This window comes from Cervus elaphus, chromosome 15 (assembly GCF_910594005.1).
Source record: "Cervus elaphus chromosome 15, mCerEla1.1, whole genome shotgun sequence".
Lineage (NCBI taxonomy): Eukaryota > Metazoa > Chordata > Mammalia > Artiodactyla > Cervidae > Cervus > Cervus elaphus.
The window spans coordinates 8,422,413-8,448,214 of record NC_057829.1 but is presented as its reverse complement, the minus strand read 5'-3'; the positions used below and the strand labels follow the sequence as shown (position 1 = coordinate 8,448,214).

At 50.9% G+C, this 25,802-nt stretch overlaps 2 protein-coding genes across 6 annotated transcripts in view; one reads left to right on the top strand and one right to left on the bottom strand.

Moving 5' to 3' along the window:
• Positions 1–7,210, top strand: part of NTPCR (nucleoside-triphosphatase, cancer-related) — a 35,687-nt gene extending 28,477 nt beyond the window's left edge. For all 3 annotated transcript variants that reach the window (XM_043925993.1, XM_043925990.1, XM_043925992.1), the window contains one exon: positions 6,565–7,210. In XM_043925993.1, coding sequence (XP_043781928.1) covers positions 6,565–6,633 — 69 coding nt within the window. In that variant the 3' untranslated portion in view covers positions 6,634–7,210. The remainder of the gene's footprint in view (positions 1–6,564) is intronic.
• A 4,326-nt stretch (positions 7,211–11,536) lies between these two features.
• PCNX2 (pecanex 2) overlaps positions 11,537–25,802 on the bottom strand; it is a 301,990-nt gene continuing 287,724 nt past the window's right edge. For all 3 annotated transcript variants that reach the window (XM_043925987.1, XM_043925989.1, XM_043925988.1), the window contains 2 exons: positions 14,013–14,461; positions 11,537–12,546 (listed from right to left, as the gene is read on the bottom strand). In XM_043925987.1, the coding sequence (XP_043781922.1) occupies positions 12,385–12,546; positions 14,013–14,461 (611 nt within the window). In that variant the 3' untranslated portion in view covers positions 11,537–12,384. The remainder of the gene's footprint in view (positions 12,547–14,012; positions 14,462–25,802) is intronic.

Below are 25,802 nucleotides of genomic sequence, written 5' to 3'. Positions count from 1 at the left end.
TGGGGAGGTATTCACAGTAACTCAGGGCTGCTCACAGTATCTAGACTGTTCGTCACAGGGTTAGGTAAACAGAGCCTCACTTACCAGAAATACAGCTGAGGGCACCTCCAGTTTGAGAGAAAGTGTTCCTCCTCCTGAGCACAGCTGACAGCCTTGGACGTTGTACACAAAACAGACATAAGAAGACCTGAATGGTGGCTGGAAGAAGGCATGCAGACTAGGGACCTCAGGACCCCGGAAACAGCATGGAAGACACAAGTGGAAGTCACTTGTCATGCTGAGAACCGGGAAAATCAGCCTGAGTGAGAAAGAAAAGTAGCCTACGTGCCAACAGAAGGATGACATAGATGTTGAGATTATAGGGTAGAGATTTCTCAAACAACCATCATAAAAATGTGTCAGCGATCAATTACAAACCCACTCGAAACAAATAAAAAATAGAAAGTCTCAAGCCAAGACATCAAAAGTTTCAGGAAAGACATGGAAGCTATCAGGAAGACTCAAATGACAATTTTAGGATCTAAAATGCAATAACTTAATGAGAAAGCCTGTGGGTGGACCCAGCCTGCTGAGTGGAGTTGACAGAGTCAGTGAATGCGAGCGGTGGAACAGCAGAGATTGCCCAGGAAAGAGCAGGCTAAAAAAGTTAAAAGCCAGAGCCACAGGGAAGCTGTGAGACTCAGCAGTGTAGAAACTTCCATCCTTATGCATGTTCAGGCATTGAAGGTTCCTTTCCTGAAAATTCTGTTTCCCTCTCAGAAGTTTGGAAATGTTTTTCTTATTTATTCTAGAGCTTACTGCTAAATGTGTAGCTACTGAAACATGTTTTAAATATATACCTGTTGGGAGTATAAATCAATGGTAGAGCATTTGATTGCAGATTAAGAGGTTCCCAGTTCAAATCCGGGTGCTCGCTCTAAGGTCTAAATTTGGGCTTCCCTTGTGGCTCAGCTGGTAAAGAATCCACCTGCAATGTGGGAGACCTGGGTTTGATCCCTGGGTTGGGAAGATCCCCTGGAGAAGGGAAAGTCTACCCACTCCAGTATTCTGGCCTGGAGAGTTCCATGGACTGTATAGTTATGGGGTCGCAAAGATTTGGACACGACTGAGCAACTTTCACTTCACTTCATGAGGCTATTTGAAACCAAATGTCAGAGAACATTTAATGGTGATGTCAGTGCTGTGGGGACAAGAGGTGAAGACCTTCATGGGTCCAGATTACGACCAACAGGCACCCCATTCCAGTACTCTTGCCTGGAAAATGCTGTGGGCGGAAGAGCCTGGTAGGCTGCAGTCCATGGGGTCGCTGAGTTGGACACGACTGAAAAACTTCACTTCCACTTTTCACTTTCATGCATTGGAGAAGGAAATGGCAACCCACTCCAGTGTTCTTGCCTGGAGAATCCCAGAGACGGGGGAGCCTGGTGGGCTGCCGTCTATGGGGTTGCACAGAGTTGGACACAACTGACGCGAGTTAGCAGCAGCAGCAACTCTTTACTGCTTCCGTCCTTCTCTGATCAACAACATTAAGAAACACTTTTATCCCTGCTGGTCACTTCTAAAAAAAGTACGAGTTTGGTCACATTGGTGGTATTTCCAGCGCATACTGCTTTTGATTTTCTGTGCAGTGTCTCCTTGTTGGAGATGCTGGAGAATGCTGCCTGCTGAGGGGACAGGAGATACCTGGAGTCTGAGGACTGGGGGTTGAGAGGCCTGGGCTGGCGGCCCCCAGTCCTGGGACCCTAAAGGCAGTGCTGAGGTCACCCCATCAGTGTGTGGGGATGTGGTAGCAGCCGCATCATCAGGGACAGCTGGCATGCCTTACCCAAGGACGTTAGGTTCGTGGGGGTGCAAGCAGAATTCAGACCTCAGTCTTTTGACCCCAAAGCCTGAGCATCAGCGTAGCCCTGCTGTGTGTTAACTTTGAGGGTAGGGATGGTTCAGGTGACTTTAAAAATCTAATATTCCTAGAGATTATTTGGTTTTTCTACTTTATAAAAATATTGCTGTAACTAAAATCTTCTACTATTCTGAATTCAGTGCCATTTAAACTTGTCTTCCATAAATCCGTTTTTCCTCTTTTAGTTTTTGCCAGTGGATTGCAAGATCACAAAATGGGGGCTATGTCCCAGCTTCCCTTCAATTTGGAAATTTCTATACCTCCTCTTACTCTTCCTGGCCTTGGGTATTTTAACCAGGCAAAGTGTAAACCATTTTGATCTCACAGGACTTTGATGCTGTTTCTGGGGCACAGACTCCTGTAAGTACAGGAGTGCAAGCACACCTGGCAGCTGCCACGTCAGAAGTCAGGAGGCAGGATTTTCTGTGGTTTTTATAGAAATTAACAAGCCAATCCTAAAATTCACATGGAAATTCAAAGGACCCAGCTAAAACAACCGTGAAAAGGAGAATGATGTTGGAAGACTCATACTTCCTGATTTCAAAACTTACGGCAAAGCTACAGTAATCAAGACAGTGTGGTGCTGACATAGAGACAGACACGTAGATCACTGGGATCGAATCAAAAGTCCAGAAATAAACCTTTACGTCTGCAATCAACTGATTTTCAACAAGAGTGCGAGGACAAGTTAACAAAGAATAGTTTTTCAGCAAATGGCACTGGAAAATTGGACATCCACATCCAAAAGAATGAAGTTGAACTCTTACTTCTCATCAGACACAAAAATTAACCCAAACTCATAGATCTGCATGTAAGAATGAAACCATATAACTCCTAGAAGAACATGTAGGAGTAAACCTCTGTAAACTTGGGTTAGGCAGAGTCTTATTTGATACACCAAAAACACAAGTGACAAGGAAAAAAGATTTCATCAAAATTAAAAAATTTTGTGCTTCAAAGGACACTGTCAAAAAAGTAAAATGGCCACCCATAGGATGGGAAAAATATGTAAAAATCACATATCTGATAAGGAACTTCATGTATCCCAGGGTACATAAATAACTCTTATCACAGTTCAATAATTTAAAAAGAAATAAATAAAATATACAAATTAAAAAAGGAGCAAAGAAACAAAAGACATTTCTCCAAAGATAGAAAAATAGTAGAAAAGCACATAAACATATCTGTAACATTGTTAGATTTTAGGGCAGTGCAAACCAGAACCACAGTGAGATAGTGCTTCACATTCCTGGGATGGCTATGATGAAGTTAAAGGAAAGAAATGGAAAATAAAAATGTTGGTAAGGATGCGGGGAGATTGGTGCCATCCTACCCTGCTGCTGAGACTGGAAAAATGCGGCAGTTCCTCAAAAAGCTAGATATGGCATTACCCTATAGCCCAGCAATCCCACTTCTAGGTGTGTACCCCGAAGAACTGGAAACATGTTCACACAAAAACTTGTACACACCATGTTCATAGAAGCCATACATTCAAGTACATACTAGCCAAAAAGTGAGACAGACCCAAATGTCCATCAGGTGATGAACAGACAAAGATGTGGTTGATGTACACAAATGATGTACATACCGTCTTCTGCCACAAGAAGAGGACATGACTTGGGGACACGTACTCAACCTGGAGGAATTAACATCATGTGATGCCAAGTCAGGGAACCCTGTCCCAGTGGATTCCAGACTGTATGATTCCGTCTACACGAAATGTCCAGAATAGGCAAATCTGTTGACACAGACCTTGGATCCGTGGTTGCTGGGGCCTGGGGGAAGGTGTGAGTGTAATGATCAGGAGTGGGGTTATTTGCGGAGAGGGAGGGGAGGGGTGATGGAAAGACTCTAACCCATAGTGCTGGTTATTACACAACTGCGATCGTACTAAAAGCCACCGAGTTCTGTCTTTAAAGAAGTTGAGTTGTGTGGAATATGAATTATACCTCAGTAAAGCTATGTTGTATGATGTCTACGTGTTTTTTGTTGTTGTGTTTTGGTGTCCAGTTGATAAGTTGTGAAGGACTTTTGTGACCCCATGGCCTGTCATGGGGGTCCCGGAGTTGGATGCAGCTGAGCACACAAACACAAAAGCTGTGTTGTGTATGCTGTATGCTCACACAGAAATCCATCGGCAGGACGGCCAAACAAAGAACCATCCCGCCCCCTTCCTCCTCTAGCGAGACATGGTGTTGCCCTGGGATATGGGATGCAGTCCCTTCTCTGCTGTGGGCACTGCGTTCCCGAAAACCCCATTTGCAAAGTAATTCTTGCTTTAGAACCCTTAAACTTCAAGGAAAAACAGAGTTAGAGGGTTTGAATTCATGAATCGTCCTATTTTTAGGTTCAATAGAATGAAGACAAAATATGAAACAGACTAGTAGTACTTTTGATATGTATTAACTTATAATAATGAGCATTGTCAAATTAATTTCCTTTTTTATTCTCCTGCTTATTTAAAACCTGTCAGGGTGCTTCCCACGTGGTTTCTAGGAGATGTATGTGGTTTTGTGTTGCTCTCTTGCACATGGTATATGCATAAAGAGATGTGTTTTGCCCACGTGTTCTTCTGTCCAAATGTTTGCACCTTCCTGATGTTATGGCCCTGAGTCATTGACAGCTCTGAGGCCTTTCCCTGGCCCCAGGAGTCTCAGAGCACTTTGGATGCTTCCTCGGTCAGAGTCTTCATAATCTGTATTTAATTGCTCAGCTCTATTTCAGAGCCCCTCCTCAGCTTAGAATATAGTAAACGTTTTCTGTGTCAGACCCAGGATGAATGCAGTCCAGCCCTGGAACTCAGGGTCTGATCTTCACGGGACCTGAGGCTGAGCCGCTCCTGCAGCCCTAGGAGGGCATGGTGGGAGGCGGGGGGCGAGGACGCTGGGGTCCTTCCCGCGTCATCCTCACCTCCTTTCCCCTCCCAGGCCCCAGTGCCTTCCTCTAGTTAAACGCTGCGGAAAGACTGGAGTCCTGAAAGGGAGGGGCAGCTGCGCTGACAGATGACACTGTTCCCTGTTCTTGGATTTGCGAGCTTGTCTTCAGTGGGCCAGGAGCACGGTGACTGAACACTGTGAACAGTTTCACATAGACATCTCACTGCATGATTTTCAGAAATCACCTTAGGAAAATCAAGGGGGTGGCAAAAACACCCAGTGGGCAGCATTCTGGGATACCACCCTTAGGGGCCGGGGCTAAGTCTTTCTGAGACTTTCTCAGGAAGTCTTCCAGGGCCCAGCTTGTACCCCGGGGCCGAGGGCTGCTCCCACAGGAGAATCGCCCTCTTATAAGAAGGATGCAGGGGGCCAGGCGCTGAGGTCCGCTGTGCATTTCCTCTTGGCATGTATGCACCTCCCAAACCAGGGCCCCTGCCACCCCCGGGGGCTGAGGTCCTGCAGTGGGACCAGGCCATCTCCTCTCAGGACCGCACCTCCAGGACCACTCAGGTTTCCCAGGCGCATGCACTTCCTGTCAGCATGAGTCTCCGCTCGGCTCTCCTCTTCACTGCTGCCCTTCTCCCAGGTCCACTGGTCAAAAGCAGCTCGGGCATAACCACCTGTGGAAGTCTTTCCTTCTTTCCTGATCACTTCCCCCCCACCCCCTCTGCGCCGCCAGCATCCCGTGCCTCCTGACTCGAGGGGTCTCAGGGCCCTCTGCCAACCCTGCCCTCCCTGTTCTATGTGTGCCCCTGGTCTGGTCTTCAGGCTCTGTGAGGTCAAGGTCCTGGCTGAGTCTCGCCACTCTGGGCACCTTGCCCCGGCACTGCGCATTGAATGTCGTGTGGGTGGCCCAGGAACGTGCTGGTGATGAGGAGAGACCACCCTGCCCCTTGCTGGGGAAACAGCCCCCCACCGGGCTCCCGGGGGGGTGTTTGGGTGCTTGAACTGTACTCAGTGGGCCTGTGGTAGTGAAAGAAAGAAAACTGTAACACAGATTCTCAAGCAGAGCTTGAATCCACTCTAGTTCCTTTTGTCTGTAACAGTGATAATTGCTGAGCTAACACATCGGGCGCAGGGGATCTGCGTTCTAGTCTGCCCTGCATCCCCCATTGCGCCTGAGATCTCAGCAAGAGCCCTGCTCTCCACCGCGTGCCCCGCCCCCCGCGCCATCCTCATCCTCTAGGTGCAGAGTTGACTGGTGTCAGAGGCTTCCTGCAACTCGCAGATCTCCTAAATCAGGGAGAGAGGAGTGGATTACTGCCCTTCAGAGAACCCCGGAGTCCTGGGTGTGAGGCTGCTCTGAGGGGCCTCACCTGGCGGGCGGGGGCCCACCTGAAGCCGTGGTTCTTCTGGCTGCACTCGGGCCTCCTTCCGTCCAGGTCAGGCTTCACTCGAGCCGCATCCCACCCTGCTTCCCCAGCAGCCCTCCCAGGCTCAATTCACAGCTCTTTTCCTGGTTAAAATCCATCTGTCATCAAAACCCACTCTCACTCTGTGAGCTGTCCCTTCGCAGGAGCTGGTGGTGGGATTTGAGCCCACCTGCCCCTCTTTCAGGGCACTCTTGGAGGCCTGGGGTTCCTCCCTGGGTGAGCCTTGCCTGGGTCACACTCTATAAAGCATACGTCATCTTCTGGGCTGTTCTGTTAGAGTATAACCCGGCAGAGTAGGGAACTGAAGAAAAGGAAAGGGACTCTGAAATCTGCTTTCCTGCTTCTTCCTACTTAGGTAACCAAGGAGAACAGAAATCACCTTTTGCCAGAGATTGTGACCCACGTGCAGAGCAGCCAGAAGTGAAGAAGACGTGTCACCACTTCTCTGCACGTGCAGACGTTTCTTCGAGAGGAGCCCCAGTGCCCTGCCTGACCAGGTTTTATGCTTTTGGTTTACGAAACCTTGGAGGCTTTTCCAAAGAGAGCCTGACAGCTGTTTTCCATAAAATGTTTTAAAATATCAAATTAGCCTTAATGCTGGATTGACTCGACAAGATTAACAATCCACTGTGGTGTATTTATGCTGAGAGATTTCTGTTTATTTCCTCTTGCAGTTGTGCATATGATTTGGGTAAATTATGAAAGAAGAAATGGTTTTCGGAGTATTAGATGGAATTTGCCCCCATTGAAGTTTACAAATGTGTTCAGGGGAGGGGGGTGGGGAGGAGTTCACTGCCTGATCATTTTGGCATGTCAGGAAAATTAAACCCCTCCCCTGGAGCAGCTGCAGCCTCCTGCAACTTGGAGTGATAACAGTTATTTGATTTTAAGAAAATCAGTATTTCAGGAAAAGCCATTTTCGGTCCTTCCCTGCCCGCATCTTTGACTGTTTCTCTGTTTGCTTATTGCTTAATAAAATAAAGAGAAATGTGATGGCTGCAGACATGTGGGTCCTGATGTGGGAGAGATGAGCAGATGTAGAAATGTTGGTAGCACTTGGTACTCAGCAGGGGTTCAGATCAGAGCCCCACTTGGGCCCCATTCATTTAGACAGGTTCACAAATTTTTCTGGGCCCCGTTTCCCTTCCAGAAAAGGGGTGAGTGAGTGCCATCAGAGGAGGGCTGCCCTGGCCTGAAGGAAGCCACCGTCGGTCCCCACCCAGTCCCCTGGGGAGTGGCCAGGGCCAGAGCCGGGGCTGTCGGGAAGAAGGCTGCAGAGAGACAAGGTTCGGCCCTGGCAGGGCCCCGTGGGCCAGACCACTGAACCCAGAGCTCACAGAGGGTAAGAGTTGCTCTCCCAAGGGTGATGGTACTCGAGCGATAGACATTTCAGTGTCTTTGAATTGCCAGTATATTTTTTTAACCTTAGCCACAGTGCCAGCTGGTGCTATTGCTGGGAGTATGCATGAATGTGACCACTGACCCATTTGGGCATGTGTAGAGCAAGGAGCCTGGCAAGGTGGGCCCTGGGACAGCAGACAGTGCAGAAAACACTGGCATCTAAACCGAGATGACAGCTTACAGCCTGTGACCGGCTCTTAGGATGGTCTGTCTGCCCCATGGTGGCTCTCTGAAGCCTGGTCTGCGCTGGCCCAGGCTCTGCAGGGTCACACCTGGAAAGGGTCTCCCAGATTATTAGTAGACCTCAGCCTGAGAAAGGGTGCCTGGGCCAGGCTGAGGGTGTGGGCATCCCACTCTCCCTGCCTGGACGACTCGTCCTGGGAAGCTCTGCTATGACATCCGACAGGCGGGCTATGACAGGAGCTTCACTCAGTGGGGCCAGCGGGCACAGCTCGGCGTGGTCTGCGAGCTCGGTGCACTGGGGTGGCCGCTGCTCTGAACCAGGTAGAGGCTTCTCAGGTGCAGGGGCCCTATTCCTGTGATAAATCTACCCCCCTGCAGCTTCCACAGCCCTGGATGAGGCCCCCGCAGCCCTTAGCACCAGCAAAGAGGGAGGCAGGCTGAGTAGGTCTGGGCCCCGTGCCCCCAGCACCCTGGCCTGGGGCGCAGGCTGCCCTCTTGGTGCTCCTGCCCCAGCAGGAAGCAGCCTTCACCGGCACCCCTAGCCAGGGACTCTTTGGCCGTGAGTAGAAGGGGACATTTTCCAAAGGAAACCAACACAACGTTATAAATCACCCATATGCCAGTAAAAATTATTTTTAAAAGTATCCAAAGTTTAAAAAAAAAAAAACAGAAACAAGGGGGGAGAAAGGAGCACTTAAGAGCCGAGGCCAGATGTGCCTGAGGAGGGGGCGTGTGGGGGTCTCCTCGCATCGTGGCCCTGGGCGGCTGCTGGTGGGGGAGCTCCTGCACTCTGGCTCATGATGGCCCCGGCAGGAAAGGATTTGAGCCCAAGTCTGAGTGTCTCTTCCCAGGACCCCCCACGTGCTCCCTTCCCCGGGAATTCGGGTTGAACTCTAATCCCCCATGTGATGATATTAGGAGGTGGGGCCTTTGGATGTGATTAGGTCATGAGGGTAGGGTCATCATGAAGGGGATTAGTGCTCTTGAAAAAGAGGCCCCAGAGAGCTCCCTCACACCTGCTGCCATGTGAGGAAGTGGGTCTCACCAGACACTGAATCTGTTAACAATGTGATATTGGACTTCCCAGCCTTCCAACTGTGAGTAATATTTGTTGTTTAAGGCTCCAGCCTGTGGTATCAGATAAAATGAATTCACAAATAACTGCAACTCAGGGCCAAGCATGCACAGTCTGTAGAAACAACGTTCTGCTGAGGTTAAAGAGGGAAGAGAGGGCAGGACACCTGAGGCTCACACACTCGCTGAGCACTGCATCTGTGTGGACCACTGAGGTGAGGGGCTCCCGGAGAGGAGGGGTGCGGGGGCCGCTGAGATAGGAATCCTCTTACACCTGAGTTTGAAATGCCTGCTATTCAAATAAATCCAGATGCCTGGCATTGCTGGGTGTGAGTCCAGACTTCAAGGGGGAGTTCACTCTGAAAAGCACAGAGTGGACATGTGCAGAGCTCGTGTGACGAGCCCAAGCTGGAAGACATGGTCGGACAGGACGCGGCAGAGCTGACGTGGAGGCCGGGCCTGCCCAACTGTTCTCTCTTCCTCCCTGTAGCAGCCGCTGCACACCCAGTATTTTAAAAGTGGGACTTTTTTTGTCTGTTTTTGCTTATGCCAAGGGGCTCGTGGAATCTTTGTTTCCCAACCAGGGATCATACCCAGGACAGAGGTAGTGAGAGTGCTGAGTCTAACCACTGGGAAACCAGGGAATTCCCCCAAAGAGTTATCTTTTTATCTCTGAATAAGCACATGTTAGGGAGATGGTCCTCTAATTCACTAAATATGATCTCTATCGTGGCTGCCATGAAGAGGGCCCCGTAATGCTGTATTCCGTTAAGTTACAGGGGTAAGGGGCGATGCCCCTGGGAAGCCGGGGAAGGTGGGATGGACTTGCCCCTCTCTCTCTTCCATCTGTGTCTGTGTTCGTGGAATGCTGTGTCTGGGAAGATCAGGTGGAGGCAGGCCTGATGGCAGGAGCTTGTGACTTGGGACAGAACAGTAGGAAAGTGGAGGAGGCTTGAGGAGAGTTCAGGGAACAGGCCTTGTGATGCCTCTTTCATGGACCAAGAGAAGTCCACACATCTTAGAAACATCTTAACAATCTTAGAAATGGCCTGCCAGGCAGATGGTTTTAACACACAGTACAGAATGTAGACTCAATAATTCCAGAATAGCCACATGATTCATATAAAACCCAGCACTACGGTCTATGTTATCTTTAAAAGAGAAGCAATTTTGTTCAGCATTCAAATGTAGAAAATAACTCTTAGCTCAAGTCCAGTAGAACATTTGAATAACTCCAGTAGGAAATGTCACCTTTGGAAAATCTCTTCTAAATGGGGGCTAATAATACAGTATTTTGCAAGGAGTACACTCTGATAAACAGTTGATAGGCTGAAGATGAGATTAACGAGCTCATGAGTTGTAAATATAAAAGTTGTTTACAACACCTAAAAAAAACACGTGACTGAGTTGTTGACAGCCCCGAAGAGTCCTGGAGGGAGGCCAGCCGTGATCTCAGCCATGGGTCCATGTGCACACACATTCAGTGTGCACACGCACGCAGCTTTCCTGCTGTAGGCAGTGCAGGGCATGGCAGCCCTGCCTGAGGAGTCTGGCCCTGAAGTGGGTAGACCACACCTTTCCTCCTCCCGCTGGCCCCGCAAAAGCTGCCAGAGAACCAGGATAATAAGCAGTAGACCCAGCGGTTGAAGCAGCAGCTCGTGAATCTCTCGTGGAACAAGATGCAGGCATAGCAGGGATGCGCTTGCCTCCCATCTGCATCACCCTGTCCCTATAGACTGGTTTCCCAGCTCTTTGAGCAGCTCTCACTTTCTCTGAAAGCCATGCCTCTGTTTCTTACTTCTAGAGGCCCAAGGAGCACCCAGGCTGAATGCTGCTGGGCGTGGGTCATTTTCTTACCTAATTCAAGTGACCACCCTAATATAGGGAAGCCATCCTTTAGTTCCACGGTCTTGGTTGCCAAGTTGCCCAAGAGAATTTCAGGAACTGCCGGCCAAGTTTGTTGAGCCAACTTAAAGAACTGTGCTGAGGTTATTTCAGCTGTTCTTTAGACAGACATCTGCAAATCCATCAGAAATAAGAAAAATGCACCTCTAGGGATCACTGATTTGAGAATGCACTCTGTCTCTGATGATAGACTCTACTGTTATTAATTGCTAATTCTTATTTTACCAAACAAAAACAGTATTACCATCTACTTCCAAGAGATAAGGAATTCTCTACAGTGCCATCCCCTCTGCCTACACTTCCAATCCCAAATACCTTTAAGAAATTTGTGTGACTGCTTTCAAATTGAGTATCTCTAACTACTGTCTTTCCAAAAGGGATGCCTCACCAGGTCAGTGATGGATATTTTCCATGGACCCTGTTCTGATACCCCTTCTTCCCCCGTCTCAGCAGCAAGAAGTCACGTTTCAGCTGTACCTGTTGGGACTCTTAAGATGAGAAAAACTGTCTCAGAATTTGCCTACAACATTGTAAATCAACTATACTTCAATTTAAAAAGTAATTAAAAAAAGAATCTGAAGAATAACATACATATAACTGAATCACTTTGCCGTACACCTGAAACTAACACAACATTGTAAATTATACTTTGTAAAAAAACAAATTAAAAAAAATAATTCGCCTAAATGTCATTCTTACAGTGAAGGATTTTTTTTTTTAAATAAATAATAGTTTAGTAGAACTCAAACAACCGGACACAGCAATAACTGTAAACATTTTAATTCCAAAAACAAAGTATGTGCAAATGTCCTGTGACACATTAAGGATTGCTTGGCTTGGAAACAAGTATGCATTCCTGGGAAGCACACAGGAACGCCAGGAGAGATGGGGCCTGGCTTCCTGCAGGAAGTCGCTGTGATTGCAGTTAGCATCATTCCTAGGTGGCTCTCTGTGGCCTGCCTTGACTAAACTTCTGCGCGCACATTGCTGGGGGCATTTGGCTCCTTTCACAGGATGTCTTGGACGTGACTGCATGCACTGTCACGATTTTTGCAGTAAAGCTGTCACTGGTTTATATTTAACATCTGCATAAATATTATCAAGAAGTGAGATGTTTACACATAGATTGAACATCAGTGCATTGGACCAGCTCATGGTGTGATACGCACTGCTGTCTGCTGCTTTTTCACGGTAACAGTGAGTGTAAAATGCCAGTTGTTTAGCATGCAGCTGTCTTCTTATCATCAGGAACTGCCTCGGGTAATCTGCAAAGGGCAGGAAGGAATTATGTGCTCTGCTTGAGTTGTCTTAAGATGTTACATGGCTTTTGTTTGAATTGTCCAGTCCTGGGAAGGGTGCCTCCTGCATCCCACCACTCGGGCCACAAGAGCCAAAGGAGAGGGAGACCTGGTGTCAAGGTTTGTTTTTATCACGTGAGAGATTTTTCAAGAACCTGAGATCGAGTTGCTCTATTTTCTACACAGCATTCATTTTTCCATAGGACACATCTCCTGGCTCAAACTCTGTGCTCTGTTTGGTTCGGGGAGTGCAAGGGGGAAACCAGGGGGTTTGGTCCTTCCCCGACACCACGGCTCCTCTGGCCCGAACTCGGCTACTGCTCGTCGGAAGCACTCTGCTGGGAGGCTGTGTCGTCCAGGCCCATGTCCTCCTGGCTCGCTCTTCTGCACATCACACCCAGGTTCTCGGCCACGCGGTGATCTCGGAGCAGTCCCTGCTCAGTGACCTCCGAGTGTTCGCAAGGCTCAGAGAAGTGCTTCCGAAGAGAAAAGAGAAGCTAGTTTTATGCTCAGCCAGGCTGATCACCTCCCCTGATGACTATCTCTCACAGCTGCAGGTGCCAGCTGGTAGTGTGGCAGGGACACGGGGTCAGAGTCTAAAGTACAGTACAGTTACAGAGGACCAAAGGCAGCTGGGCTTGAGGAAGGGCCATGCAGTCCCAGTCACGAGTCTAATACAGTGAGAGGGGTGCCTCTACACACAGGGACCTTTTCTCGGGTAATCTGCAAAGAGAGGACCTTGGGTAAAAAGTCATTTGTGAGCCGGGATTTTCTGAGTTTGGGTCAATGTCACTTCATATACACTCAGCCCTGCACCCCTGCTAAATCCTGCAGGTTTAATCCTAAACAGTAATACTGAGGCTTTTTTTATTCTGGCTGAATGTGGTCCCAAAGACTCAGCCATCCTTGTGGGAGAGAGGGAGAGAGAATTTTCCAGAATCCCAGAACTGCACCCACAGATTGTCATAAACACATACTGGGGGTGGCAGAAAGGTATGCATTGTTATTGAGGAATTGAGAAAAAGGGAAGGAGATTTGTTCACATTTAGTTGTCTAACTAAACTGGATTAAACTCCTGAAGTAGCCTGGGGCTGCAGGGTGCTCATAACCCCGCCCTGAAGGCTGCAACCCCCAGGCTCTTCTTAGGGCAGGTCACAGTGGCCCTGACTTCAAGGGGGCTGGGGCGCCACTGTATGACTTCTCCTGGGGAGGAGAGGGAGGGCCAGGCCCCCATCATCCACCTCCAAACACCCACACCCGGAACCACAGGCCGGCGGGCTGTGACTCAGCTCCACTGCTGACAGGACAGCGCCGAATGTTCAAACAGAACTGCAGGCATCCAAGCTGATGCTGGCTTTTGCCTTAATGTCTCCTATTCTTCCCCTACAGAAGAGAAAGGCTGGGCATTTATGTGTATACTTACTTGTGATGCTCAGGGATTCATCCAATGCCAGCTAGCTAGGGGTTCTAGATACCTAATGATTTATTTGGTGAAGTCCTCCAAACTCTCTAACATTTAATTGCATAAAGCAGAAGGCCATCTCGGCAGCTTCACAATGAAATCTAGTGGCGAGGAATCGGTGAGGATCTGCCCACCAGGCTGGTGTACATACGTCCTTTCCTCTCCCTCCAGCCAGAGGAATGTGAAAAGAGAAGGACTGCAACCGGTCCTTTAACCTGGGCCCATGGAAGCCTGCCCCCACACCCCCGGTTCAGGGCGGAGGGGACTCTGCCTTCGGGCTCCCTGCAATAACACCTGCTCAGGCGCCACTACTACAGGACCAGGGTGATGTCTCCTGTCGGCTTCAGAGCGCAGACCTTCCAGCTCCTATCTCACCACTGGTCTGTTCCTCTGCAAACGCTACGGGGGAGGTGACGGGAGCCTGCAGGAGGGCGCCCGGGTCCTCGGGCCGGGAGCCCTCCCCGCCCCCTAGCCCCTCACCCGTGCGGACTGGCTGGCGGCCCTGGCCGAGGGGCCCAAGGCAATGTTGACGCTGCTGGAAGACTGGGTGTCACTGGTGTTGCCCCCCTCGGCAGCAGACAGCCCGGAAATGACCAGCGCGCTGGAGAAGCTCCTCTTGCCAAACAGGAAGCTGAGGGTGGAGCTGGTGGACGAGCCCAGGCTGGACCTGAGGAGGGCCTCGGCCCGCTCTCGGACGCTCAGGGGGCCGGCGGCAGGGGCGGCTGGGGGCTGCGAGTGCAGCGACGCGGCCGAGGGGCACAGGGACAGCCGGCTGCCCGAGCGCCGCGGCGCCAGCTCGTGGACCGACGTGGACGTCTGCAGGAAGGTCGGGCGGCTGCCCGCCACCGGGCCGCACGCGCGCGGGACGGGCGGCGTTTGGCTTAAGGCCCTGTGGGCCTGGGCGGACTGACTTCTGCCTTTTCTCCTGCCTTTAAAAGAAAGCAGAGCAAAACAGATAAACAGCAAGGCCCTACTGTATGGCCCAGGGAACTCTTCTCAATGCTCTGTAATAACCTATATGGGAAAAGAATCCGAGAAAGCACATATATATAAGTGAAAGTGAAGTTGCCCAGTCGTGTCCCACTCTTTGCGACCCCATGGACTGTAGCCTACCAGGCTCCTCAGTCCATGAAATTTTCCAGGCAAGAGTACTTAAGTGGGTTGCCATTGCCTTCTCCAGGGGATCTTCCCGACCCAGGGATCAAACCCGGATCTCCCTCATTGCAGGCAGATGCTTTACCGTCTGAGCTACCAGGAAAGCCCAATATGTTTGTATATATGTTTGGGCTTCCCAGGTGGTAAAGAATCGGCCTGCCAATGCAAGAGACACAAGAGACATGGGTTCGATCCCTGGGTCAGAAAAATTCCCTGGAGGAGGAAATGGAAACCTACTCTAGTATCCTTGCCTGGAAAATTCCATGGACAGAGGAGCCTGGTGGGCTACATACAGTCCATAGGATGGAAAAGAGTCAGACACAACTGAGCACATGTGCACACACGCACACACACGCACACACACGCGCACACACACACACACGCACGCACAGTATGTATGTACAACTGCATCACTTTGCTGTACACCTGAAATTGACACGGTATTGTAAATCAACTATAAATTTAAAAACCCATAAGACAGGGAATTAAAGAGAAAGAAGGGGAAAGCAGGAGCATTCAAAAGGTCATTCATCTACTTAACCAGAGCTTTCTAAAATGGGAAATTAAGAAAAAGAAAGCAGAGCAGACCAGGTTGCCATGGCAGGTGGTCCCTAAAGTCAGTGTCTTCGAGGTGAGGTGGGAGGCCTGCTCTGGAACCCCAGAGAGCCAGGCTGTCTCCCGCCTTCTGGGCCGGGACTGAGGGCTGGGAGCCCAGGCCGGGCCTCCACTAAGGCCTGAGAACTGAAGGGTGGGGTGTGGGCATTGCTGTGGGGAGCAGCAGCCGGGGGTATGGACCTGTCCAATTTGCCCCAGCTTGTCCTGGCTTTCACACCAAAGTCTCATGTCCCTGAAAGCATGAGGAAAAACACTCAGGTTTAGATCATTTGTAGTTACCTTCAAAAACGGGTGTTAAAAAAAAAAGGGGGTTGAGCCACACATACTGTAGCCTTTATTTTCTCAAAAGCTTTCCCTTAAGATCAAGGTCTTTGAGAGGAAGCTCTCAGGCTCACAGGGTCACCCAGGTTCCCATGTCTGTCTGGGCTCCCAGCGGACTGGAGGGGCTCCCAGCTCCCGTTGGCCAGCCATCCTTCCCCCTCAGGGGGTCACTCCTGGCCTAGCTCTTGCTGAGAATCATTGAAACAAGGCCATTTTGACACAAGGGACTGGACTGCCCAAAGATTTGGTCCGGGCACATCTCTGGGGGCTGTGAGTGGGGAGGCTTTAAAGTGCTGGACCCACCTCTGCAGTTGTAGAGACCAGGCGGGTGGAGGAAGGCTTGTGCTTGCTGGAATGCTGAATTCCTTAACTTAATCACCAGGTGGTTTAGTCGTTAAGTCTGATTCTTTTGACCCCATGCACTATGCACTATGCCCTCCAGACTCCTCTGTCCATGGGATTCTCCAGGCAAGACTACTGGAGTGGGTTGCCATTTCCTTCTCCAGGAAATCTTCCTGATCCAGGAATGGAACCCAGCTCTCCTGCATTGCAGGCTGATTCTTTACCAACTGAGCTACAAGGGAAGAAGCCCAGAGGGTCTAATTTTAAAATATTATTTTAACAACAAGGTCTTACTGTGTAACACAGAGAACTATATTCAGTGTCCTATGATAAACCATAATGGAAAAGACTAGGGAAAAAAAAGAATGTACAATGTATAACTGAGTCACTTTGCCGTATGTAGAGCAGAAATTAATACAACACTATTAATCAACTATACTTAAATTTTGAAAATGTTTAAATGAATAATAAAAATAAATATTATTTTGAAGGGAACAGCTAGTGATGTCAAAGTGCTACCAGTTGCCCCACTCACAAGTCTCCTGAAGTGGCTCAGTTACATTCAATTAGTACAAATAGAGAGGGCTGTGGGTGGGTACACTCAAGGATTGTCAACTCATCCCAAGTTCCCAAATTATTAACAGGGAATCTGGTGATGCTGAAATGTTTATATTTGTCCAATGGGACCACATGAGTGACACATTTTAATTTAAAAAAAATTTTATTAGAGTATAGTTGATTTACACGGGCTTCCCAGATGGCGCAGTGGTAAAGAATCCACCTGCCAATGCAGGAGATGCGGGAGATGAGGGTTTGATCCTGGGGTCAGGAAGATCCCCTGGAGGAGGAAATGGCAACCCACTCCAGTATTCTTGCTGGTAAAATCCCACGACAGAGGAACCTGGTGGGCTACAGTCCATGGGATCGCAGAGTCAGAGCCGACTAAGCAACTGAGCAGACATGTAGTTGTTACAACTTTGTGTTAGCTTCAGGCGCACAGCAAAGTGGCTCCGTTATACACATCCACACATCCACTCTTTTTAAGATTCTTTTCACATATAGGTTATTATAGAATACTGAGTAAGTTCCCTATGCTATACAGTATAGTCCTTGTTAGTTACCTCTTTTATATATAGTAGTGCGTATATGTCAATTCCAATCTCCCAGTTTATCCTTGCTCCTGCTTCACCCCCTGGTAACCATGTTTGTTTTTTACGTCTGTGACTCTATTTTTGTTTTGTAGATAAGCTCATTTGTACCTTTTTTTTTTTTTTAAAGCAGTGTCACAGGATGTTTCTCTTTCTCTGTCTGACTTGCTGCACTCAATATGGGAAGAGACGTTACTGTGGACATCCCCTGGGTCCCCCCAAGCCCTGCTCCTCCCACTGCCCTGGATTGGCTGAAAGGGGCCTCCTGACTTTAACGTTAGTGCCATTTGCCCACTGTGGTGGTGGGCGCCGAGTTTCAGAGGGCTCTGGGGTTCCCACCTGGCTCCCTCCTGCCTGTCCAAGAAATTGGGGTGCTCACAGTGCGGGACTGGAGTCAGGTTCCCTGGATGAGTGAGGCAGCTGGGGCCCTACCCAGGCTGGGGCTCATCTGATCGTCCCTGCTGAGTACTTACTCTTGCAGAGGAAGAAAGAGGGAGAAAGGGACCCTGACGAATCAGAATTAAGAAGAGAGATGGTGATTTGTTAGTTTATTCAGTTTGGCAAGGCCAAACATCTGTTTCTGATTTATCCTGTAACGCTGATTGCTGCCCCAAAATACTCCACAGTCATCCACAAGATGGTGATTTTGATGCTGGAGAGACCACCCATACTTGGTGGGGGACTTAGCTCATTTCAGTAACAAAGGACAAAGGCCCGTCTGTGTGTCAGAGGGGACTGGTCTGTGTTCTATGCAAGATGGGGTAACCCTCTCCCCAAATTGCTTCAGATTTTCTTGAGGTTTTTTTTTGGTTGCTCTTGATTTTTTTTAAATTAATTTTGCAAATGGAACAAGAAACCAAACTTAATGCATTCATGCTACTTATTATTTTGTAGTTTAACTTATTTTGCCAATTACTTCATTATCAAATTATAAGCGATTCTAGGGAAAACCTCCTAAGAGCCTGAGTTGAAATTCTATATAAATTACCCTCCTTGGTTCATTATTCCGGCATTATTCCTCTCTCTCTGATTGTTATCTCAAAAGTGGTGGTTCAGTTCAGTTGCTCAGTCCTGTCTGACTCTTTGTGACCCCATGGACTGCAGCACGCCAGGCTTCCCTGTCCATCACCAACTCCTGGAACTTGCTCAAACTCATGTCCATCGAGCCAGTGATGCCATCCAACCATCTCATCCTCTGTTGTCCCCTTCTCCTCCTTCCTTCAATCTTTCCTAGCATTAGGGTCTTTTCAAATGAGTCAGTTCTTGGCATCAGGTGGCCAGAGTATTGGAGCTTGAGCTTCAGCTTCAGGATCAGTCCTTCCAATGAATATTCAGGGTTGAATTCCTTTAGGACTGACTGATTTGATCTCCTTGCAGTCCAAAGGACTCTCAAGAGTCCTCTTCAAAACCGCAGTTCAAAAACATCAGTTCTTCGGTGCTCAACATTCTTTATGGTCCAATTCTCAATCCATACTTGACTACTAGAAAAGCCATAGCTTTGACTGTGCAGAGCTTTGTTGGTAAAGTAATGTCTCTCTGCTTTTTAATATGCTATCTAGGTTTGTCATAGCTCTTCTTCTAAGGAGTAAGTGTCTTTTAATTTTGTGACTGCAGTCACCATCTGCAGTGATTTGGGGAACCCAAGAAAATAAAATCTGTCATGGTTTCCATTGTTTCCCCATCTATTGCATGAAGCGGTGGGACCAGATGCCATGATCTTAGTTTTCTGAATGTTGAGTTTTAAGCCAGCTTTTTTCACTCTCCTCTTTCACTTTCATCAACAGGCTGATGAAAAGTGGTGGTGCAAATCCTTAGAATAGGATAGAAGAGATAGTCTTTCTGTCCAATTGGGGTGTCAGATTACTTGTTGTTGTTGTTGATCAGTTGCCAAGCTGTGTCTGACTCTTTACAATCCCATGGACTGCAGCATGGCAAGCCACCTCCCTGTCCCTCACCATCTCTTGGAGTTTGCCCAAGTTAATGTCCATTGAATTGGTGATTAGTTATGAATTCCTAACTTCTCTGAGCCACCAGGCCACCAGCCTCCACCAGTGGGCTGAGTCCCCTTCCAGTGAGAAGTCTACAGGTTGTCAGCCACCGCTGGGGCTGCACAGTGAGCTCCGGGCCGCCGGGCATGAGGTGTGGCCACCTGGGACCCCAGTCCTCTGAGAATCCAGCAAGGACCAGGATGGGGACACTCAGCTGGGAACTGAGGCAGGATCTGGGGGAGGAACACTTGGGACCCCAGTTATGGGCACTGAGCCTTGGGCACTGTGAGTGAAACAAGATCCCTGTTCTTAGAGCTTGGTCCACACCCACCCTTGAGAACATCTCGGTCACTGCTGCTTAGCCAGGCTTCCGTGCCATACCCTGCTTGGGCACTTGCCCTGGGACTCCCTCCCGCAGGCTGCAGTGCACTGGGCACCCCTGGTGGCCTGCGTGGCATCATGTGGTGGCCTCCACCCTCTGCCCTGCCTCTGACGGCATCCTTTCTGCAGGCTTGTTGCTTGGCACACTGGCAAATAAGAACTCAGGCTGCAAAACTCACCTCACACTGAAACCCAGAGCTTCTTCAACCCCTGACTAGGAACAGACCTATCCCGAGTTTGGGTGGGCACAGGGCTTTTGAGGGCTTCCCAGGTGGCTCAGTGGTAAAGAACTCGCCTGCCAATGCAGGAGACACCAGTTCGATCCCTGGGTTGGGAAGATCCCCTGGTGGAGGAAATGGCAACCCACTCGAGTATTCTTGCCTGGGGAGTTCCGTGGATGGAGGAGCCTGGTGGGCTACAGTCCATGGGATCAAAGAATCAGACACGGCTTAGCAACTAAACAACAACATCAGGGCTTCTTGGTTATTAGGACTATGCTGTATAAGAAAGAGACAACCTGCCTCCCCAACCCCCAGCACACAGACACCTCCTCCTGCCCCTGGAAAATGAAATTCTCTCTTTGTTTTTACTACCACTGTGGTTAAAGCCACATGGGGACTTCGGGACCTTCGGCTGTGTGGTTCCCTCCTACGGCATGTGGGAAGCTTCAAAATGCCTTGACCTAGAGGCTGAACCCTCTCCAGCCCCCTGGCATGTGCCCCTGCAGACTTGGCGCGGGGAAGCTATAGAGAGGGAGCTGGGAAGCTGTCTTCCTTTATTCCAGCTCAAGCACAAAGATCCAGGATCAGGAACATTCTCCCAAGACTGGAGACCAGCCTCTAACTTTCCTGCACTGGTTGAGCAGGCTTCTGGCTTCCTTTCTGGAATTTGTGGATGCACTGGTTTGATTCAGCTGAGGGGAGGGTAAGAAGGAGGCCAGAGAAGCCGGAGGCTGAAAGGAAACCCAACATCTGCCCAGCACAGGACACCATCCTACTGGGAGTGGCGGGGTGTGGGGGCCTCCCAAGCTGCCCTCCCTCTTCCAGGGACCTTCAGGCATCGCACCACTGGCTGCATCATTTGGGAAGAGTCTTTGGTGGCAGGTACAGGAAGCTGAGGCCAGGCTGGCCAGCCAGGCAGGCTGCCCGTCATTACGTGGGGCTCCCTGTGGGGGCCTGTGTCCTTGAGGTCTCAGGGGCCTCAGTAACTGAAAGCTTTGTGCCAAGAGAATAGGGAAGCCCCCCCACCATCACTCTCTGCATCAGCTGAGGAGGAGAAGACTGGTGTGGGTGGGGGAGGCGGGTGTTGCTGGGCTTGGGAAGCCTGAGCCAGGAGGCAGCTCTCCTCTCAGGCACAGCACGGATGCTCCGTGAGCACCTGTGTTTATCAGGGGCTGAGGTATGCAGCCGGGGAGCCCACAGGAAGCTTCCCATCTTGGGCTCTGTTCTGTGATTCCCAGACCCCGACGTGGTGCTTACTTATAGGAGGGCGTGTCTCTAACTGCCAAGGTCATGGAGAGAAGGGACGACGGGGTCCTGGCCTTGAACTTCCCCAGGGAGTGAGAGGGTGCCATGAACCACAGCCAAAGGTGCCGATGTCCCCACGTGGCTTTAACCACAGTGGTAGTAAAAACACGGGGCGATTGTCAGGGAGGCAGGTTGTCTCTTTCGAGACCAACTCTGGGCCTTTCCAGATGTCTCCTGGGGGACTGCCCTGCCCCAGATGTCCTCAGACTCCCCTCCTGTCTCGGGGAGAGCCTGTGAGCCTCAGGGACTGGTTTCCAGAAAACCGTCTCACACGCTTCATCCTTTTGAGGGCAAGTTTGGACTCCAGCCCTGCCCAGCCACACGGAACGGGGGTTTGGCTGATGCTAGCGGCTGCGACATCCCCTGGTGAGTTTTGGGGAAGGCTCGCCCCAGGCAGCTGCTGAGGTAGGGGGGTCGTGGGGTTGCTGGCAGAGCCGGAGAGCAGGTGGGGCCGTCTGTGCTGCTCCCTCTCCTGGACTCGCGCCTCTCGGTGCACTGGGCCCCGTCAGGGCCTCTAAGCCAGATGGCCTGAAAGGTGGGGACCAGCTGGGCTGCATCGGGAGAGGCTTGGATGTTCCAGGGCAGGCAGAGCCTGCGGGGGACCTGGCGTGGTCCTCCTCTGGGGGAGGGAAGACAGGCAGCTGCCTCTGGGGGCCCTCCTCCCCAAGACTAGGCCCACTCGGTGTGGCCAGCACTGTATCCTCAAGGCATCACCAGGAGAGGATCAGCCTTGGATCTGGAGAATCTTCTAAAGCTAGATGAGGGGTTCCGGCAGGGGGCTTGGGGCACAAGGTCAAGCTGGTAGGTGGGATCAGCAGCCCTCGGCTCTTTGCTCTTGGCTGAGATGGACGGAAGCTGGCAACTGCTGAGTTCCACTTGGAAATTCCATGACCCGAGGGCCTGAGACCCCACCCAGCCTCCAGAGAAGACTTAGCGGGAAAGGCTGAGTCGGGAGGGGACCGTCTGCTCTATCACTGGGCCTGTGCAGAGCACCACCTTAGCCCTGGGTGCCCCCTGGCACTTTAAAGGGTTCCACTCGGCACCTGCCCCTTTCCCATTACATCTCTCCCCACAGGACCAGGAAGTGGCGGGGACAAGAGACAAGCTGACCGGCTCCCACACACTCCTGCCACCACGCGATGGGCCCCGGGCTCTTGGGAAGGCCTGGACTGAACCCAGAGCCTGCCCAGACCTGCCCCAGGGTCCCCCCCAGGTGAGCCTTGGGTCTTCCTGCAGGTGTGTGTACCCGAGGCCTGAGGCTGGGCAAGGAGCAGCTGGGAGGTGTGGGTGGAGGTGGATGTGCTGTCCACACAGGCACGGCCCCTCGTCAGGCACGGCAGTGTGGGGACAGTGGGTCACACTCTCCGTGTGTGCTCACGCCCCCCACCCTGGGAAGTGAGGGCCGCCACCAAGCCCCCCGCCCCCTCCAGCGCTGTGCTGCCCTCCTACGGGGGAGGGCGGCTCCCAGGCCCTGACCCAGGGGACCCAGTGGCAGGGTGGGGGAGGCAGGTGGTATGGCTGGCTGGCCGGCTGGCTGGGGCCTCCCTGAGAAGGCGGCACTTGGCCAGAGGCTGAGCGGGGGACTGAGTCCAGCGTGGGGGCAGCACGTCCAGCCTGAGGAAGCAGCAGCAGCAGGAGCTGTGAGGCGAGCAGCACCTGGGATGAGTGAGGGGCAGGGGGGCTTCTAAGGCTGGGGGTGTGAGCCAGCAGGAGCGGGCCACAGAGAGTCCGGAGACGGCAGTCACGGGGAGCCCTGCAGGCCAGGTGAGGCTCAGCTGGGACCTGCCGGCCATACGCCGAGGTCCTAATCCCAGAACCTCAGGGGGTGACCTTGTTTGGAAACAGGGCTGTGGCGGGTATCATTCCTTAAGATGGGGTCATACGGGAGTAGGGGGGCCTACTCCAAGGTGAATAATTTCCTTAATAAAGGGGAATCTGGACACAGAAATGCACACAGGAGAGCACCATGTGAAGATGAAGGCAGAGATCAGGATGAAGCTTCTACAAGGTAAGGAATGCCTGAGGTTGCCAGCAAACCACCAGAAACCAGGGGAGAGGCTAGGGACCCATTCTCCCTCCCAGGCTCAGAGGAAATCCACCTTGCCAACACCTTGATTTTGGACTTCCAGAGATGGGAGGCAGTCTTTTGTTGAAGCCACTGAGTTTCTGGTACTTTGTTACAGTGGCCCTATAGCAAAGGAACATAGGTCAGTTCCGAGAGATACGGAAGCCATCCTTCAACAGAAAGATGTCCTAAGTTAAAACGCCGTCACCTGGCAGGTATGGGGAAAAGAGACTCAGGATTTGTGCAGTTGTCAGGGCTGCCTGAATGGCCAGAGAGCAGGAGAGTGGCTCTTCCTTTCTTGGGGGTGGAGAGGGCGTGGTGGGCTCCCTCCCAGCTCTCTGACCCTCCGCAGGGGGCACCAGTCTCAGGATAACTTCCTGGGGATGCAAGGCCTTCTTTCCACAGACTGTCAGCTTCTCCTAGAGCACAGGGAGGGACATGTGTCTGCTCCGCGTGCCCCATCCCTGTGAGAGTGTTAACAGCCATAGCAGGGAGGCCAGAGGTCCCCAAGCAGCAGGAGGAAATAAACTGCAAGTGGCAGACGTATTTTTTCCCCTTCTCTGTTGACAAAACCAGTTCTGCCTAAGACAACCTTTTCTTTGTCTTTTCTCAAACCTTGGGCTGATAATGGCTCAACAAACCAGTATTCATGCCCATTGTTTTATGGTTGGGGATGACATATCTTGTGCCCTTCTATCTCAAAAATGCACATTGTGGGACAAGGGCCTGGTGAAACTCCCTCAGCCTCGAGGTGTCTCTCTTATCTGGTTAGCAGCTTGCTAACAGACATAAAACACCTTGCTAAAAACCAGCAAGCAGGCACTCTTTCTGACGTCTCTGTTAGAAGCGTTTCCTGTTTCTACTCTACTTGGATAAAACCTTGCTACAGAAAAGCTCCAAGTGGTCAAGCCTCGTCTCTGGCCCCGGATCGAATTCCTCTCCTCCAGAGGCCACAAATCCTGGCGTAGCACACGGCTTGCAACCTCAACCTTTCACCTGCCCAGGCCACAGTGGGACCTACAGGAAACTGGGCAGCTGAGTCAGCAAGGGCTGGGTGTCAGCTATGCCTGGCTGTGAACCCAAGGAAGACCAGTTGTAAGAGCAGCCCTCAGCCAGGGGATAAAGTCACGCAGGGCCCGGACCGCGGGAGCAGCAGAGATGAGCGCTGGAAGAAGGAGCCTGGGCGAGTGGCTCCATCACGTTCGGGGACAAAGGCTGCATTTGATGAGCAGAGGTAGAGTCCCAGGACCAGAGTAACGGGGCCGTGCCCGGGGTTAGCACTGCAGGCACTGGGCCATCTTGCCTGACTACAAATCCCAGATCAGTTGCTTCCTAGCTGGTGATTTCTCTGCCCCGTGACTGAGCTTCTCTGTTCAGTGACTGAATTTCTCTGCCCTGGTTTCTTCAGCTGCAAGATGAGCACAGGGAAGTATGTGTGTTAGTCCCTCAGTCATGTCCGGCTCTTTGTGACTCCATGGACTGTAGCCCGCCAGGCTCCTCTGTCCATAGGATTCTCCAGGCAAGAATGCTGGAGTGGGTTGCCATTTCTTTCTCCAGGGGATCTTCCTGACCCAAGGATCGAACCCGGGTCTCCCATATCGTAGGCAGATTCTTTACCATCCGAGCTACTAGGGAAGCCTGTCAGAGTCCTGCGGAGGGTTGGCACACAGTATATACTGGAGGACTGTTACTTATTACATTTTATGACCATAGCAAGGATGCACTTGGTACAATAGGGTGGTGGGATGGGGGGGCATGCGACGAGGAGTGGCTCAGAGTGGGTTTGCTCCAAAGCCTCAGATACTCTAGAGACTCAGAGTCTCTAGAGCAGGACAAAAGCTGAGTGCAGAGCCTGAGGCTGACGCTGACTGCAGGTGGGGGCTCATGGTCTTGAGGCCCACAGGCGCTGTTGCCCAGCATGCCTCGTTACCTTGTAAAGCAGGCAAAGCCAAGAGTGGCCTTGGTAGGAGCAATTTTAAGAAGCAATAATGAAAAACGAACAGCTGGTGTGGGCTCTGGAAGACTCAGCTTTGACATCTGCCACAGAAGCCTGTGACTGGTCCCAGCCTCAGACTCTGGTGGTAAATGGGGGACATTCACGACCTATGGGGCCTGGATTCTGAGGACAGAAGGAACGCTGGCTTTTCCAGGCCACGCAGTGCCGGCATGGCTTCACTTGTACGAAAAGGAAGAGGTATCTCACTGAGTCAGAGCCTGTCCACCATGCCCATCTCAGGCTCTTTAAAAGCCTGTGCCCCTGCAACCCCCCAGCCAGACCCCCTTCCCCACAGTCCCCCACCCTCGGACTCGAGCCCCTCTCTGGTTCAGACAAGTCGCCTGACAGAAAGATCAAATACTCAGGCGCTGCTCCATTTGGAACCTACCTTGCATTTTCCCACCTGGAAAATCACTTCTGTGATTTTTGAAACTTAAAATTCTCATGCGATAACAACTGTTAACTAACTAAGCAATGAGGAACTCCTGGCCTGAGAGCCAGCTACACACTGGAGGCTGCTCTGCTCGAGGTTCAGGTAGATGGCACAGGGTGAGCAAGGGGGTCTTCTTCACCCTAAGCAACTGATGTCACTGTGTTCAGCTACCTACCTATTTACCTCTCTCTCCTTCCTTGTCTTCCTGCCTCCCTTCCATCTCTCATCTATCTTCAACTAAGTAGCTATCATCTATCTATTTATCTCTATATATCTGTGTATGTATATATGTACCTATCA